This window comes from Hypanus sabinus, chromosome 15, assembly GCF_030144855.1.
Source record: "Hypanus sabinus isolate sHypSab1 chromosome 15, sHypSab1.hap1, whole genome shotgun sequence".
Taxonomy (NCBI): domain Eukaryota; kingdom Metazoa; phylum Chordata; class Chondrichthyes; order Myliobatiformes; family Dasyatidae; genus Hypanus; species Hypanus sabinus.
This window is the reverse complement of record NC_082720.1, coordinates 46599280-46618052: the sequence shown is the minus strand read 5'-3', so window position 1 is coordinate 46618052 and position 18773 is coordinate 46599280. Positions and strand designations below refer to the sequence as shown.

Genomic DNA, 18773 nt, shown 5'->3' with positions numbered 1-18773 from the left:
TTACAGAAAGGCACATTGTCTCACTTCCCCAATTTGAGAGAGTTCAAACAAGGTCACGACATGATAAATTCGGAGTATTTACATTCTGCAATCATCGCAATGCAAACATCGTTTGGGAAACGCTTCTGTGAGTTCAGAGAGGAAAAAAACACATTATCCTTCCCGGTCACTCCCCTAAGCATCGATCCATCCCTACTAAATACGACTGCATTGTCAGGTGTGAGTCAACCTGAAAAAGTATGATAAATATTTTAATTGCCTATTATTTTACGTATATTCATATGTTTTCATTGTTCAGTGAAATAGTCCTTTTATTTTTCAGGTTGACAGCTGGCTGACGTTATTTTTGGTTTGCTGCTGGCGGCAAATTTAAGTTTGGCGTTTTTCATAAATACAAGAAGGACTCAAATAGACGTTGAGTATTTTACTTAAAAGTAACCTTCAACCCAACGTCTTTTTTTCGGAGTTCAAAATGTTTTTGTTGCATGCAGAAATGTAATTTCATTTTCTCTGCAGGAGTTCATCAATTTCATAAATGCAACACATTATAGTTTGTTTATACATAGCATAAAGGCAAAACAAAACGTTGTATGCAGTGTTATTTCATTTTAAATGTCAAGCGGGTTTTGCGGCTCCCAGTGTTTTCTTTTCTGTGGGAAACGGGTCCAAGTGGCTCTTTCAGTGGTAAAGGTTGCTGACCCCTGTGCTAGGCTATCCGTCCAGTCAACTTTGGCCAGTTCCTCCCTCATGGCTCCATTGTTTCCCGTTCATCTGCAACACTGACACCTCCGAGCTGCCCTTATCCTTCTCAAATCACTACCTCCTAATGGCTCCTTTACTGCGAGATCGCTTATCAAATCCTGTTCATTACATAACACTAAATCCAGAATAGTCTTGTCCCTGGTCGGCTCTCATACAAGCTGTTCCAAGAATGCATCCCGTAGGCACTCTATAAACTCCCTATCCTGTGGTCCAGCACCAACCTGATTCTCCCAGTTCACCTGGATGTTGAAATCCCCCATAACTACTGCGACATTACCTTTGCCACATGCCAATGTTAACTCTCTATTCAACTTACTTGCACCCAATATCCATGCTACTGTTTGGTGGCCTGTAGACAACACCCATTTGGGTCCTTTTGCCCTTACTGTTCCTCAGTTCTATCCACACAGACTCTGCTTCTCCTGACCCTATGTCCTCCCCTTGCAAAGGACTGAATCTCATTCCTCACCAACAGGGCCACCCCACTCCCTCTGCCCACATTTCTGTCCCTACGATAGCACGTATACCCTTGTACATTCATTTCCCAGGTCTGATCTCCCTGCAGCCATGTCTTCGTTATCCCAACAACATCATAGTTACCCATTCGCACCTGGGCTTCAAGCTCATCTGCCTTATTTCTGACACTTTGTGCATTCAGATATAGAATTTTTAACCCATTTCTCCTCTCTCTGTTTGAATTGTTGCCTATTGTGCTTAACCCAGCTCCCCGAACTCCCATTGGGCTATACGCCCCTAGAATTTTGTTGTCCTTCCTAAGTTTACTTATTCTTTCAACACATTTAACTCCATGTTCCGTCAGACCATCCCTCTGTTCATGAGTCCTCCTTATCACTTGTTCCGCCCCACCTTCCTCTACTACACACTTAATATTCCGGAACCGTGTAGTCCCCACCTGTCCTTCATTCTTCCTCTCGCTATCCTCCCTCACATTCTGGATCCCCGCCCCCTGCAAATTTAGTTTAAACTCCCCCCAAGAAGCACTAGCAAACTTCCCTGCAAGAATGTTAGTACCGCTCCAGTTCAGGTGTAAACAGTCCCTTCGGAACAGATCCCACCTTCCCTGGAACAAAGCCCAATTATCTACAAACCTGAAGCCCTCCCTCCTGCACCATCCTCTCAGCCACGTATTAATCTTTATAATCCTTCTGTTCCTTGCCTCACTCGCACGTGGCACAGGTAGCAATCCTGAGATTGTTACCCTGGAGGTCCTGCTCTTCAGCTTTGCACCTAACTCCCTGAACTCCCTATGCAGGACCTCCTCACTCATCCTACCCACGTCATTGGTCCCTACATGGACCACAACATCTGGATTCTTGCCCTCCCTCTCGAGAATAACCTGCACCCGATCTGAGATGTCTCAGACCCCGGCACCAGGGAAGCAACATACCATCTGAGGCTCCCGATCTTCCCCACAAAATCTCCTATCCGCCCCCCTGTCTATAGAATCCCCTATCAATACCGCTCTCTTCTCTTCCCTCCTCCCCTTCCTAGTCGAGGGTCCAACCTCAGTGCCAGAGACAGGACCACTGCAGCTTGTTCCTGGTAGGTCATCGCCACCAACAGTATCCAAAACGGTATACTTATTTTTGATGGGAATGGCTATGGGGTGCTCTTCTCTCTCTGTCTGCTCCCCCTGCCTCTCTTGACTGTCACCCATTTGCTGACCTCCTGTCTTTTCGGTGTGACTGCCTCCCGATAACTCTTATCTATCTCTGCCTCTGCCTCCCGAATGATCCGTAGTTCATCCAGCTCCTACTCCAATACCCTAACACGGTCTGATAGGAGCTGCAGCTGGATATTATTTTAAAGAATTAAAAATTAAAAATTTTAAAAAATTATTTTAAAGAACACTGAAATTGTCTATGGCACACCTCAGAGTCTTACCATTCACTGTGTAAGCCTTAGCATGGTTTATCCTCCCAAAGTGCAACACCTCACGTCTGCTTTAAATTCCATGTGCCATTTTTAGCCCATTTCCCACTTCTAACCAATATTTACTTATTCTTGTCAGCAAAAATATATTTCCTCATTTTATCTGTTGTTTGTGAGAACATGTAGTGAACAAGCTGACTATTAAGTTTTCCATAAAACCATAGCTGGAAAAATGGCAGATGGAACTAAATGCAGACACACTTGAGGTGTTGCACTTTGAGGGGACAAACCAGGGCTTTGAGGTGTGCTGTGGAACAAAGGGATGTGAGAGTATAGATCCATCATTCCTTGTAAGAGGCATCACAGGTACAAACCCCATTTCCAGAAAAGTTGGGATATTTTCCAAAATGCAATAAAAACAAAAATCTGTGATAATGTTAATTCATGTGAACCTTTATTTAACTGACAAAAGTACAAAGATTTTCAATAGTTTTACTGACCAACTTAATTGTATTTTGTAAATATACACAAATTTAGAATTTGATGGCTGCAACACACTCAAAAGTTGGGACAGAGGCATGTTTACCATTGTGTTACATCACCTTTCCTTTTAATAACACTTCTTAAATTGTTTTGGAACGGAGGATACTAATTGTAGTAGATTTGCAATTGGAAATTTTGTCCATTCTTGCTTGATATAAGACTTCAGCTGCTCAACAGTCCGTGGTCTCCGTTGTCTGATTCTCCTCTTCATGACGCGCCATACTTTTTCAATAGGAGATAGATCTGGACTGGCAGCAGGCCAGTCAAGCACACGTACTCTGTGTCTACAGAGCCACGCTGTTGTAGCCCATGCAGAATGTGGTCTGGCATTGTCCTGCTGAAATAAGCAGGGACGTCCCAGGAAGAGACGTCGCCTTGATGGCAACATATGTCTCTCTAAAATCCTAATAATCCTAATATATGCCTCAGAGTCAATGCTTCACATACATGCAACTCACCCATGCCGTGGGCACTGATGCACCCCCATACCATCACAGATGCTGGCTTTTGCACCTTTCACTGATAACAATCAGGATGGTCATTTTCATCTTTGGCACAGAGAACTCGTCGCCCATTTTTTTTCCAAAAACTAGCTGAAATGTGGACTCACTTGACCTCAGCACACGGTCCCACAGTCTTTTGGTCCGTCCATCTGCGATGAGCTCGGGCCCAGAGAACTCGCCGGCGTTTCTGCATAGAGTTGATGTATGGCTTCCTCCTTGTGTAATACAGTTTCAAGTTGCATTTCTGGATGTGTTAAGTGACAATGGTTTTCTGAAGTACTTCCGAGCCCAGGTGGCTATAATTGTCACAGTAGCATGACTGTTTCTTAGGCAGTGCCGCCTGAGGACTCGAAGATCACGTGCATTTAACAGTGGTTTCCGACCTTGCCCTTTACGCACTGAGATGTCTCTGAATTCTCTGAATCTTTTCACAATATTATGTACTGTAGATGCTGAAAGACCTAAATTCTCTGCAATCTTGTGTTGGTTAATTCCTGGGTTGTCCGGACTGTCTTACGCAGAGAGGTTAGAGAGAATGGGCTTGTACACGCTGGAATTAAGGAGATTGAGAGGGGATCTGATTGCAACATAAGATTATTAAGGGGTTGGACAAGATAGAGGCAGGAAATATGTTCCAAGTGCTGGGAGAGTCCAGTACCAGAGGGCATGGTTTAAGAATAAGGGGTAGGTCATTTAGGACAGAGATGAGGAAAAACTTCTCCCAGAGAGTTGTGGGGGTCTGGAATGTACTGTCTCAGAAGGCAGTGGAGGCCAATTCTCCGGATGCTTTCAAGAAGGAGCTAGATAGGTATCTTACGGATAGGGGAATCAAGGGATATGGGGACAAGGCAGGAACCAGGTATTGATAGTAGATGATCAGCCATGATCTCAGAATGGCAGTGCAGACTCGAAGGGCCGAATGGTCTACTTCTGCACCTATTGTCTATTGAAATGTTCCTTTTGAACTGACTAACAATTCTCTCACGAATTTTGGCACAAAGGGGTGAGCCACGACCCATCCTTGCTTGCAAAGACTGAGCCTTTGATGAACGCTACTTTTACACCCAGTCATGATACCTCACCTGCTACCAATTAGCCTGCTGAATGTGGAGTCTTCCAAACCGGTGTTACTTGAATATTCTGTGCACTTTTCAATCTTATTTTAACTCTGTCCCAACTTTTGTTGAGTGTGTTACAGTCATCAAATCCTAAATTTGTGTATATTTACAAAATACAATTAAGTTGGTCAGTAAAACTATTGAAAATCTTTTCTTTGTATTTTTGTCAGTTAAATAAAGTTTCACGTGAATTAACATCACAGATTTTTGTTTTTATTGCATTTTGGAAAATATCTCAACTTTTCTAGAAATGGGGTTTGTAGATAGGATCATAAATCAAAGTACTGAGTACACGAGTTGGGTTGTTATACTGAAGTTGTTCAATACATTAGTGAGGCCAAATTTGGATTATTGTGTGAAGTTCTACCTTTCCACCTAACTACCGAAAAGATATTAACAACATTGAAAGGATACAGAGAAAATTATAAGGATGTTGCTAAAACTTGAGGACTTGAGTTATAGGGGAAGGTTGAGTATGTTAGGACCTTATTCTCTGGACGGCAGGAGAATAAAGCTTTAATCTAATAGAGATATACAAAATTATGATGAGTATAATGGTAAATGCATGCAGGCTTTCCCCCCACCTCAGTTTGAGCAAACTAGAGGTCATAGCTTTAGGGTGAAGGCTGAAATATTTAAGGGATTCTGAGGGGAAACTTCACTCAGAGGATTGCGTGAGTATGGAACCAGCTGCCAGCGGAAGTGGTAGATGCAGGTTCAATTGTTACATTTAAGAGAAATTTTCATCACTATGTGGATGTTACAGATATGGTGGGATATGGTCCAGGAGTACAGATGGATCTATGCTCTCTTCAAACATTTTCAGGTCCCAAGATCAATAAATGCCTCCTTTTCAGGCTTTCTGCCTTTCAAGATAGCCAAGCAAACACTCAGTTAAAGAGGGCAACTAATTTGTTTGTCATTATGTGCCGTGTCCTGTGAAACAGGTGATCATAATCTTTCCATGAATATGATTGTTCCTGGCAAACTTTTCTACAGAAGTGATTTGCCATTGCTGCCTTCTGGGCAGTGTCTTTACAAGACAGGCAGCCCCAGCCATTATCAATACTCTTCAGAGATTTCTTGCATAGCGTTGAGGTCACATAACCAGGATTTGTGCCATGCACTAGCCACTAGATGACCATCAACCATCTGTTCCTAGAAAAGAATTTTATGCTGGCCTAGACAACAGCATCCACAGCCCAAGAAATGATATTTTACTTTAATTATCTACCTGCACTGCATGCTCTGTAGCGGTTACATTTTACTCTGTATTCTGCTATTTTCTTTCCACCATATACTGTGTAATGCATGACAAATAATGATCTGTATGAACAGTATGCATGACAAGCTTTTTATCTTGGTACATGTGACAATAAAAAACAAATTTCAATAAATGAAAAACTTCCACCACTCCTAGAAAAAAAGCTCCCATTTGGTGTCAAGTTTTGTTTGACATTACTTTTGAAGCATTCTAGGATAACTTATTGCATTAATAGAACTTCACAAAAATGCAAGTCATCATTACAAAGTTTAATTTGGAGAATCACAGGATAACTGCGATCTTATGCAAGTGATTTGATTTTAAAAAACAGAATAATGAATATGCTAGTGGTTAATGAAAGCCAAAAATGAATACATTAGAACAAAATTCCTCACTCCCACTGTCATAACAGTTAATTAAAAGTAAACTATTTAGGTTCTGTATACAAGCAAATTAAACCAGCAATTCAGACAAAGCAAACCAGGGAAGCACAAGTGCTAATAACACATCACTTCTACACAAGGTTAATGCCTTTTATAAACACTTTGAAAGGGAGAATACCATACACAAGCCTCCACAACTTTGAGACTTCAATCTCTGAGGCCAATGGCAGAGCATCCTACAATAGGGGCCGCAGGCAGCATACCAGGCCAAGTGCAGACCATCTATCTGGCATATTCACATCTCCAACCTCTCGATTCTGTCATCCAAGTTTCCCATCTGCTTCAAAAGAACACCTGTAGTTCTAGTGCCCAAGAGGAGCACGGCAACCTGCCTCAATCACTACTATTTGATTGCATTTACATCCACCATATTGAAGGTTGGTTATAGCACAAATCAACTGATGCCTCAGATGACCTGGGTCCCCTTTGATTTGCCTGTTGGCACAACAGGACAACACAAGTGCCTGTTCACTTTGTTCTGGACTGTTTGCAGCACAACACATGTCACGCTGTTCATTCACCACAGCTTTGTGCTTGACACAATAATCCCCTTCAAACTTATCACCAAGCTCCAGGTCAGGGCCTCTGTACCTCCCAATGTAACTGGATTTTGATTACCTCAATGGCAAACCACAATCAGTAAGGAATGAGAACAATATCTTCTCCTTACTGACCAGCACCAGAGGTGTACCTCCAGTCTGCATGCTTAGTATCTTGCTCTATTCTCTTTACACCCACAATTGTATGGCTAAGCACAGCTCCAATATTACCTCCACTCCACTATTATTCCAGAGATGCTTTGCACCAAGCTAACCCAGCTAGCTGTACCCTGCAGTATCTGAAGTTGGATTACAAATAGGAAGGAAGCAGTATGTAAGGCAGGCTTATACTTATCTGATCAAATGTCTATAAGCACAGGTTCTCACCAGGGCTGTGTTCTTTCACCCCTCCTGTTCTCACTTTATACAAATGACTACCTCCACAGACAAACCCATTAAAATCCTAAAGTTCGCAGATAACATGACTGAAGTTGGTCTCATCTTGAATAATGATGTGACCTACTAAATCAAATGGAAGTAGACTGTGCTTGGTGTGCTTGTAAGAACTTGGAGCTCAATGCTATCAAGCCATTAATGGAAATGAATATTGACTTCCAGCAACAACCTCCTACCTGCACCCCCCACCACCCTTGGAAATTATTGGTCAAGCTGTTTCTATTGTCGAGTCATTCAAATTCCTGGGAGCTACCATTACCAATACATTGAAGTGGGAGAAGCATGTTACGCTCATCACAAGGAGATCCCAGCAGAGATTGTCCTTATGCCATCTTAAGAAACGTAACATCTCAGGGCATATTCTAAAGAACTTTTACTCAGCTATCATTGAGAGTGTTGTGGCCACCTCTATTACCATTTGGTTTCCCACCGCCTCCTCCCTCTCCATGTCCAGGTTGCAGCGACTGGTCCAGTCAGCAGAGAAGATCATTGACAGTCAGCTACTGACATTAAAGGACCTGTTCATTGCCAGAGTTAAGAAAACAGTTGAAAAAAACATTGTTTCTCCACCCACACTACCAGTTATCTATTCACCCAATTGCCATCAGGGAGATGTTACAAGTCCATCAGTACCAGGACTATACGTCATCTCCAAAGCTTCTTTCCTGGAGCTATTCAGCTTTTCAACAAAACGTACCCAGGTGTTATATCATAACTGCCCCCGCACAACATCTGTTAAATGGTCCTTCCTCCTCCCCGGTTTTGTTGATAATTATTGAGTTTGCTCATATGGCCACATTTAAGTTGATCATTGACACTTGCACATGTGACTGTTTTGCTTATTGTTGATTGCTCATGGCTGCTGCACTACTGTCTTGTAAATTTTTGGTTCTATTGCATTGTCTATTATGGTATTATCCGGTATTTTATGCCTGACACCGAATCATAATCAATTCTGCTACGTTTCACTTATTTTCACTTTTTTGAATCGGGAGCAAGTTACAGCTTGTGATTCAGCTGGGAGCTCAGAGAATTCGACCGTGTAGATAGGATTTAAGCCTACCTGGTCAATACCTGTGGAGGAGGGGGAACTGCGCAGGCGCGAGTGACGTCAGCGTCGAGCGCGCACTTTAAAAGGCAGGACTTCTTTTCAGAGCGGGCAGCGGAGTCCGTGGAAGCAGAGTCCTGGGCTTTGGCTAAGTGGGCTTCGACGTAAGGGGACTTCGGTAAGCTTGTGTGATTGCTCGCTGAGGGGAAGAAGGTAAGGTCGCTAGGTGCTTTTTAAACTTATTCTATTAATCCAGTTCAGGTATGGGGGAGACAGTCAGAGCAGTGGTGTGCTCCGTATGCAGTATGTGGGAGGTCAGGGTCAACACAGTTGTCCCTGATGACCACACCTGCAGAAGGTGCGTCCAGCTGCAGCTCCTATCAGACCGAGTTAGGATCATTCGGGAGGTGGAGGCAGAGATAGATAGTTATCAGGAGGTAGTCACACCAAAAAACCAAGAAGTAGGCAGATGGGTGATGGTCCAGAGAGGCAGGGGGAGCAGGCAGAGAGAGCAGAGCACCCCTGCGGCCATTCCCATTAACAATAAGTATACCGTACAGGATACTGTTGATGGGGATGACCTACCAGGAATGAGTTGTAGTGGTCCTGCCTCTGGCACAGAGGTTGAACCCTCAACTAGAAAGGGGAGGAGGGAAGAGAAGAGAGCGATAGTTTTAGGGTACTCTATAGTTAGGGGGGCAGATAGGAGATTTTGTGGGGCAGATTGGGAGTCTCGGATGGTATGTTGCCTCCCTGGTGCCAGGGTCCGGGACATCTCAGATCGGGTGCAGGCTATTCTTGAGAGTGAGGGCATGAACCCAGATGTAGTGGTCCATGTAGGGACCAACGATGTAGGTAAGGTGAGTGAGGGGGTCCTGCTTAGAGAGTTCAGGGAGTTAGGAGTGAAGCTGAAAGGCAGGACCTCCAGGGTGACAATCTCGGGATTGCTACCTGTGCCACGTGCGAGTGAGGCGAAGAATAGAATGATTATGCACATTAATACGAGGCTGAGAGCATGGTGCAGGAAGGAAGGGTTCAGGTTTTTGGATAATTGGTCTTTGTTCCAGGGACATTGGGATCTGTTTCGAAGGGATGGTCTACATCTGAACCGGAGGGGTACTAACATTCTTGCAGGAGTATTTGCCAGTGCTGCTCGGGGGGGGGGGGGTTTAAACTAGATGTGCAGGGGGCAGGGATCCAGATCCAGAGGGTTGGTCAGAAGGTGCATGGGGTTAAATGTGTACAAGGTTTGGGTGATCTTGAGAAGGTCATCAAAATTCAGGGTGCAATTTGCCCGATGGAAGTTCAAGGAGCTGGGTTAGGTACAGTAGACAGTGTTTTAAGCAAAGAGAGGAGGAATGGGCTAAGAATTCTATACTTGAATGCGCGTAGTGTCAGAAATAAGACAGATGAGCTTGAAGCTCAGATGAAAATGGGGAACTACGATATTGTTGGGATAACGGAGACATGGCTGCAAGGGGATCAGGCCTGGGAATGGAGTGTACCAGGGTATACGTGCTATCGTAGAGACAGAAATATGGGAAGAGGGGGTGGGGTGGACCTGTTGGTGAGGAATGAGATTCAGTCCTTAGCAAGAGGTGACTTGGGAACAGGGGAAGTAGAGTCTGTGTGGATTGAGCTGAGGAACAGTAAGGGTAAAAAGACCCTAATGGGTGTTGTGTACAGGCCCCCAAACAGTAGCGTGGATATTGGGTACAAGTTGATTAGGGAGTTAACATTGGCATGTGCTAAAGGTAATGCAGTCGTTATGGGAGATTTCAACATGCAGGTGGACTGGGAGAATCAGGTAGGTGCTGGACCCCAGGATAGGGAGTTTGTGGAGTGTCTAAGGGATGTATTTTTGGAACAGCTTGTGCTTGAGCCAACCAGGAACGAGGCTATTTTGGACTTGGTGATGTGTAATGAACAGGAATTGGTAAGTGATCTTGAAGTAAAGGAGCCATTAGGAAGTAGTGATCATAACATGATAAGTTTTTATCTACAATTTGAGAGGGATAGGGGCAGATCAGAGGTGTCAGTGTTGCAATTAAATAAAGGAGACTACGGAGCCATGAGGGATGAGCTGGCCAAAGTTAAATGGGCGGATGCCCTGGCAGGAAAGACAGTGGATCAGCAGTGGCAGATATTTTTGGGCATAATACAAAAGATGCAAATGCAGTTCATTCCAATGAGAAGGAAGGATTCAAAGAGGGGGAAGGGGCCACAGTGGTTGACAAAGGAAGTCAGAGATTGTATAGCATTAAAGAAGTATGACAGGGCTAAGATGAGTGGGAATACAGATGATTGGGAAAGTTTTAAGGAACAGCAGATCTTAACTAAAAAAGCAATACGGAGAGAAAAAATCAGGTATGAGCTCAGTCTAGCCAGGAATATAAAAGGGGATAGCAAAAGCTTTTTTAGCTATGTGAAGAGAAAGAAGATAGTTAAGAACAATGTTGGCCCCTTGAAGAATGAATTGGGAGAAATTGTTATGGGAAACAGGGAAATGGCAACAGAATTTAATGCATACTTTGGATCTGTCTTCACCAGGGAGGACACAAGCAATCTCCCAGATGTATGGATGGGCCAGGGTCATAAGATATCAGAGGAATTGAGACAGATTGACATTAGGAAAGAAACTGTGATGAGTAGACTGGTAGGACTGAAGGCTAATAAATCCCCGGGTCCAGATGGTCTGCATCCGAGGGTTCTAAAAGAGGTGGCTCAGGAAATTGCGGATGCATTGGTAATCATTTTCCAATGTTCCTTAGATTCAGGATCAGTTCCTGAAGATTGGAGAGTGGCTAATGTTGTCCCACTTTTCAAGAAGGGAGGGAAGGAGAAAACGGAGAACTATCGCCCTGTTAGCCTAACATCAGTCGTGGGGAAGATGCTTGAGTCCATTATTAAGGACGAAATAGTGGCACATCTAGATGGCAGAAATAGGATTAGGCCGAGCCAGCATGGATTCACCAAGGGCAAATCATGCTTGACTAATCTGTTGGAGCTTTTTGAGGGTGTAACAAGGATGTTAGATGAGGGTAAGCCAGTAGATGTTGTGTACCTAGATTTTCAGAAGGCATTTGATAAGGTGCCACATAGGAGATTGGTGAGTAAAATCAGAGCTCATGGCATTGGGGGCAGGGTTTCAACATGGATAGAAAACTGGTTGGCAGATAGAAAGCAAAGGGTAGCAGTGAATGGGTGTTTCTCAGACTGGCTGGAGGTGACTAGTGGGGTACCACAGGGCTCTGTATTGGGACCACAGCTCTTTACGATTTATGTCAATGATTTAGATGAGGGCATTGAAAACTATATCAGCAAGTTTGCTGATGATACTAAACTGGGTGGCAGTGTGACATGCGAAGAGGACGTTAGGAGAATACAGGGAGACTTGGATAGGCTGAGTGAGTGGGCAGATACTTGGCAGATGTCATTCAATGTGAATAAATGTGAAGTTATCTACTTTGGAAGCTGGAACAAGAGGGCAGAGTATTGTCTGAACGGTGTCGAGTTAGGCAAGGGAGAAATGCAAAGAGACCTAGGAGTCCTAGTTCACCAGTCAATGAAGGTGAATGAGCAAGTGCAACAGGCAGTGAAGAGGGCAAATGGAATGTTGGCCTTTGTTACAAGGGGAATTGAATACAAGAGCAAGAATGTTCTTTTGCATTTGTACAGGGCCCTGGTGAGACCACACCTGGAATATTGTGTACAGTTTTGGTCTCCAGGTTTAAGGAAGGACATTCTGGCAATTGAGGAAGTGCAGCATAGATTCACTAGGTTGATTCCTGGGATGGCAGGGCTGTCTTACGCAGAGAGATTGGAGAGATTGGGCTTGTACACGCTGGAATTGAGGAGATTGGGAGGGGATCTGATTGAAACGTTTAAGATAATTAAAGGATTTGATAGGATTGAGGCAGGAAATATGTTCCAGATGTTGGGAGAGTCCAGTACCAGAGGGCATGGATTGAGAATAAGAGGTCAGTTATTTAAAACAGAGTTGAGGAAGAGCATCTTCTCCCAGAGAGTTGTGGAGGTGTGGAATGCACTGCCTCGGAAGACGGTGGAGGCCAATTCTCTGGATGCTTTCAAGAAGGAGCTGGATAGATATCTGATGGATAGGGGAATCAAGGGATATGGGGACAAGGCAGGGACTGGGTATTGATAGTGAATGATCAGCCATGATCTCAGAATGGCGGTGCAGACTCGAGGGGCCAAATGGTCTACTTCTGCACCTATTGTCTATTGTCTAATAAAGTGATTCTGATTTACAAATTCACCACCACCACCATTGTTGGTCAAATCATAGGAGACAATGAATCAGTGTGCAAACGAGAACAGAACACTTTGTTGTGTGCTACTCCAGCATGTTCAACATCAACAAATCACATAAAATGCAGGCCAAGAAGCATTACAGAAAAGAGTACAATCGATGTTTCAGGCTGAAACCCTTCGGCAGGACCTTCGTCAACTGTACTCTTTTCCTTGATGCTGCCTGGCCTGCTGAGTTCTAGTACTTTGTGTGTGTTGCTCAGATTTCCAGCACCAGCAGATTTTCTCTTGTTTGTCCAAGAAGGTAATTGTTGACTGTAGAGAGGGGAAATCAGGGACCATGTGCTAGTTCTCACTGGTGGGTCAGAAGTGGAGAGAGTTTGCAGCTTTAAATTCCTGGTGCTAACATCTAGTACTGGACCCAGCAGGTCACTGTGATGATGATGTTGGCATACCAACATCGCCACTTTTTTTTAAAAAAAGAGTTAAGTAAGTCACCAGTAATCTAACTGTACTAGTTGCTTCATGGTCTGGCATGGCAATGAACAAGGATGCAAGAGACTGAAGAGTAGTGGACATATCCCAATCCACCATGGCTAGAGCCCTCTCCACCATTCAAACCATCTACAGGAAGGAAATGTCTCAAGAAAATGGCATCTGTTATCAACGTTCCCTTCCATCTGGGTCATGCACCCTTCTTGCTGCTACTGTTATTAAATAAGTATTAAAGCCTTAAGTTTCACAACAACAGACGCAGGAACAGCTGCACAGCACTAAATCCTACCTCAACAGCAGAAAACAGTGGATTACTTCTTACATGGAAGTGTCACTGACCGAAAAAAGGGAACTTCTTCACTGTCAAAACAACTTGCATACAAAGTATGTATATTTATGTTCTCTACGTGCCTATGATGCCACTGCAAGTTTTTCTACTGGACCTTACATGTGACTATAAACTCAACTTGAAACAAACATTTTGTTATTCAATAAGCAGTTATTCAGGGTGCAAGGAAACCCACAAATACCAGTCTTCTTCCCGTTTCCCTTTGTACCTTGAAAGTACTGCAAAATTACACATTTCTCCAAAATCAAATTTGTGTTTTCTTAATCTAAAACTGAACTTAAATGTAAGCTGTCATCCACAAACTATTTAGAAATTCCTAAATAATAAACCTTTTAGTTCAACAGGAAGCATTTGGTTTGGCATAATTACAAAACATTAATAATAATTTCAAATAATTATTCTAGATTTACTGATTTAGCAAAACAGACTTAGCCGATCCTACCTGTATTTTTTGGGACATCTGTGTAAACCATCCCTGGTTGTGGTGGTGCATTCTGCCAGCCGTACTGTGGATAACCTTGATATACAGGCTGCGCTCCTGGCGGAGGTGGGTAACTAGGGTAAGCAGCATTAACACCTGGACCATATTGTTGTGGATAAGGTGGATATGGACCTGCTGGGCCTGGCCCAGGATAAGGTGGTGGGTTCTCAGTCATGTAGAATGCTAAAGTATTTCTGTGGGTTAAAAACCAAACAAGTTACTTAACAAGCTTGTATTTATGAAGCAGATCAATTTTCACACGTGATTAGCCAGCACAGGAAGTTCTAGCTTATATATGAAATACTGATATTTTAAATTGCTTCAGGAATCCAAATTTCTAAACTCTGATGAGTGTGGGTGCTGGTGATGATCAGCTCAACTCTGGTTTCTACAAACTCTGCCTGACATTCATCTTAGTTTCCAGACTATGGAAACACATTGGTTAATTTCCCCAGTGTTTTCTACTTTGATCTTGCCTTGTTTGGAGCTACAGTTCAGTATCCAAGTTCAAATTACTAAATCCCTAAATTATTCTTACTCCAGGCCCCAATAAATATAGGAGTGCCTGAAAATAATTGACACTAAATAAAAACAAAACCGTTGGATTAATTTAACGTCAATAATGGCATGAAGTACTTTACAGTCAATGCAGAATTTAATCAATTGACCTAATTTATTCACCTTCCTGCCATAAACAGCTAGGGGAGTGGAAGGATTGCAGAGGAGAGAAAGTAGTACATGCAGGGAGATACCACGATATGGAATAAAGTGTTAAGAATGCAATGAAACAGGTTATTTTATGGACCTTGTCGGTACTTAAAAGTGTGACTATTATATAAATACAAAGTCAAAAACAATTTCTTCAAGGGCACAAACATAAATCAGGTCAGAGGCGGTGAGACTACGAGGAGATTGTCGGTTGAAAGCAGTTGAAAGTTTTTAAAATAAATATTCTTGATCGATTCTAAACGTTGTACATTTAGTATGTTAATAGCCTGGTAATGTAATGGTCAGAAACATTACAAGTCATATAACGAGAAAGGGTAAAGAGACAAATACCATTAATGCTAAAATATAATACTCTCTCAACCATCGACTAAAATATGAAGTTGTTTGTGGTGTGTTCTTCGACGACACAGGTCACAAATCAAACATTTAAAAAACATTCATCAAGCCGCTGAATCATCATTACAAATACACGCATAATTAGTAACCGTAATGTATAACAAGAAAACAAGCCAGATTTACGTCATTACGATTTTTAAACTCCGGAATTAACTGAACGGATAATTAATAAGGCAAAAATCAATAGGTCACATATAAAAATACGACTTGATCTAGCAATTGATGGAAAAATCATAGCCAAGAGCCAAAAGGGTAAAACTTGCCTTAAGCAACTAAAACGATATATTTGAAATTAATAAACAACATTCAACAGAAACGGGTCTATGTTTCGTAATGAAACGAAGCAAACAACAGAAATATTAACCAGCAAGATTTTGTGAGGGGCGCGGCGGCGATCCTCTCTTCCCGAAAGGCCAGCCTCAGCTCACCTGCCTGCTTTGTGTCCGCTGTACCTGTACTCCGCGGTCCGCTCACTCAGGCTCTGCTCCCCGCTGACGTCATGCCGCAAGGCTGAGCCACCTGACAAAGCGCGCATGCGGCGGGGGCGAGTACACTGTTATCAACTTTCCGCTTCGCCTCGCGATGACGCAGCTGCTATTTTAAAGCGCGCCCCCCCCCCCGGAAATAGCCTCGCGGGGAGGCGGTTGGGACCGTTTGCGAGTCGGTGAATGATTCGAGGCCTGTGATGGACGTGGCCGCCTTCGATAAAGTTGCCCAATCTGAGACTGCCAGATTAGGCCACTTCCACCACTAAAAAATGATGTCAGTCCCTTTCCGAACACATGATAATTTATTTCAAAAGGGGGTTTCCTATCTCCGTCGACAGGAGGAGTGCGCTATTTCCTGCACCGTTTTACTGAAGATGCAGGTGCTTGGTTATTTTTTCAATTAAAAACTGCATTGCAGGATAAATGGTTTAATCTGGTTTCGGTTCCACCCTTTGATAAATCAGAAGTGAGGTACAGCCAGAGGAGACACTCAATTGTTATCGTGAATATGCCTGCGGTATTTCCCGGCGGGATTTGTTAATGCAGTACCAGCTTGGTTCTTGTCAGAACAGTGTGTGTGTATGTGTATATGTATATATATATAAAACGCTTCACACTGTTCAAATTTGTATTAAAGTGAAGAAATCCGAAAATCTTAATATTCCTATGAGTTTTAGTAAGTGTAAGCATTGGATTGAAATATATAATACAAAAGACAGCTGACATATGTTCATAGTTGTCTTTATTTTTATCACATAAATTAAACTTTCTATTCCAGATAAATTGTATGTCATTTAGATTGATCCAAAACTTTGACCCAGATTATTGTTTTGCAGCAGCAACCTGCAGTACTGATGCCTAGATTTCCATCAATGGGAAAATCCTGGAAATATGCCATGTGCAAAAAAAAACACAACTCTGCCTATACCTGTACTGTGTCTGCAGGCTGTCTGTGAAATGGCCAATTAAGCAAAAATTTGAACAGCCTCTATCATCATAAATAACATCCTGACTTCAAAAAAAATGTTCAGAAATGAATCGCCTACAAACCTGCCAAGTTAACATCAACTATAAGATAATTAGAATCAAAAACAAAGTAACTGAACAGTTGGATCGTTCTCAGTTCTAATAAAATGCCTATTTGCCTCATGTACAAGAACACAATACAGTTGATTAATTGTTCGATACATATATACATTTCCACACAATTTGAAACATGGTTTGAGTAGACTTTTAGACTTAAGATGGTATAGGAGCAGAATTAGGCTATTCAGTCCATTGAGTCTGCTCAGCCATTCAATCATGGCTGATCTTGTTTTCAACTCTATTGCCCTGCCTTCTTATAACCCGTAACCTCCTTACAATCAAGAACCTAACAATCTGCCTGAAATGTATCCAATGTCTTGGCCTCAATATCCCTCTATGGCAACAGATTCCACAAACTCACCACCTGCTACCTAAAGAAGCCTCTCCTCAAATCAGTTTTAAAGGGACATTCCTCTATTCTCAGGCTGTGACCTTAGATCTGAAAGTGTACTGCTAATGGAAACATCTTCTCCACATCCATGCCTTTCAGTATTCTGTAGTTTTCTTTTTGAATGAGGAACATTGTGAACTCCACTGAGAATAGGCCTGGAGACATATTCCTCATACGTTCAGCTTCTTAATCTGTAGGGAAGCTGTTAACAATATTGAGGTGCTTATGGCATTAGGCAATGCAGATTGATGCCTGTAATGCACAGAAAAGCCACAGGCTCTTATTTTCGACTGGTTCACATTATTTGAAGATGCTAAGTACACATAAAGCAGCTATTATTGATGACATTTAACAGCCAGATTTCCATCTGGTGTAATATATTTCATGACCAAAATTACTGTTGAACACACTAATGGATACAAATACAGTAATTCAGTTACTTGGGTTGAAATGTGTGGTATTATACTGTAATTCAGGCAATTAGTTCAAAATCCAAGACTGGTACATCCTATACAATTCATACCTCTCAAATATTCTACTATTGACTGATTTTGTATTTCTATGAAAGCTTGTAAAATGTGCTCCCGTACTACCTTTCCATAACCTCTCCCAACAAACTGTCCAAAATAATAATGGAAAACTTTTATATAATTAATTACATTAATTTAAAATTAAGTGTTTAAAATCTGGCAAATGTGTAGAATGACAGGGCAAAATTGTTGATATGGATAAGCTGGACAGAAGACAGACCAGTATCTTATTTCTGTGTTGCACAACTCTATGACTCTAGTGAAGATTCAATGATTACTTCTTCAATACTCCAATGAGTATTTGGCCAGATCACTCTAGTTTACTTTGTACATCAATCCCTTCATCAATGAATCAATGTAGAGCACCTTCTCTGTACTCACGGGTAGTACAGTGATTAGCACTACGCTTTACAGTACCAATGATGTACTGTAAATTTCCTCTGCTATCTGTACAGAGTTTGTACTTTCTCCTCGTGACTGGTAGGCCTCCTCTGGGTGCTCCAGTTTTTTCCCACAGTCCAAAGACTTACTGGTTAGTAAATTAATTGGTCATTGTAAATTTTCCTGTAATTAATTGAGGATTAAATCGGGGGATTGCTGGGCAGCATGACTCAAGGGGCCAGAAGGGGCTCTTCCACGCAGTATTTCAAAAAATAGATAAATATTAAATTGTATTATTGTTTTCAAAGCTTCTGCTTATATTATCCTCATAAGCTAACAGAAAATTAATGGCTGCTTAAGTTTAAGCATGGGTATTGAAGATGATAATCTGCATTCTTCCCTATGATGGTTATAACATTATATGATGGTAGGGTTAGTCTTCAGTTGGACTTCCAATTTTTTACAGTTGTTATGCAATAAAAGTGCACTGAAAGTCCAAAGCTATGTTTGGCCTTTGTATCTTATCTCCCTGAAGGAGTGGCAAGTAATTAATTGTGTTTGTGCCTTGTCTTGTGCAATGGTAGTGATATACCCTGTATATATTTT

At 42.3% G+C, this 18773-nt stretch overlaps 2 protein-coding genes across 3 annotated transcripts in view; one reads left to right on the top strand and one right to left on the bottom strand.

Moving 5' to 3' along the window:
• The window catches only part of LOC132405471 (cysteine-rich and transmembrane domain-containing protein 1-like), a 34394-nt gene extending 18516 nt beyond the window's left edge, over nt 1-15878 (bottom strand). Inside the window, exons 1-2 of one of the 2 annotated variants that reach the window (XR_009515884.1) lie at nt 15656-15871; nt 14128-14360 (exon numbers count right to left, since the gene is read on the bottom strand). Coding sequence is in view for 1 of the 2 variants with exons in the window: in XM_059990300.1 (XP_059846283.1) it covers nt 14128-14360; nt 15720-15826 (340 nt within the window). In the remaining variant the exon portion in view is untranslated. Of the gene's footprint in view, nt 1-14127; nt 14361-15655 lie in introns of both variants that reach the window. The other variant, XM_059990300.1, reaches the window with a different exon arrangement.
• On the top strand, nt 202-10953 carry LOC132405470 (uncharacterized). The gene is made up of 2 exons (XM_059990299.1): nt 202-703; nt 8572-10953. Exon 2 carries the CDS (start codon nt 8833-8835, stop codon nt 9745-9747), a length of 915 nt encoding a protein of 304 aa, XP_059846282.1. The 5' UTR covers nt 202-703; nt 8572-8832; the 3' UTR covers nt 9748-10953.
• Nucleotides 15879-18773: the final 2895 nt, after the last annotated feature.

Coding starts and splice junctions, on each gene's coding strand:
- LOC132405470 (XM_059990299.1), top strand. CDS start 8,833: ATGGGGGAGACAGTCAGAGCAGTGGTGTGCTCCGTATGCAGTATGTGG.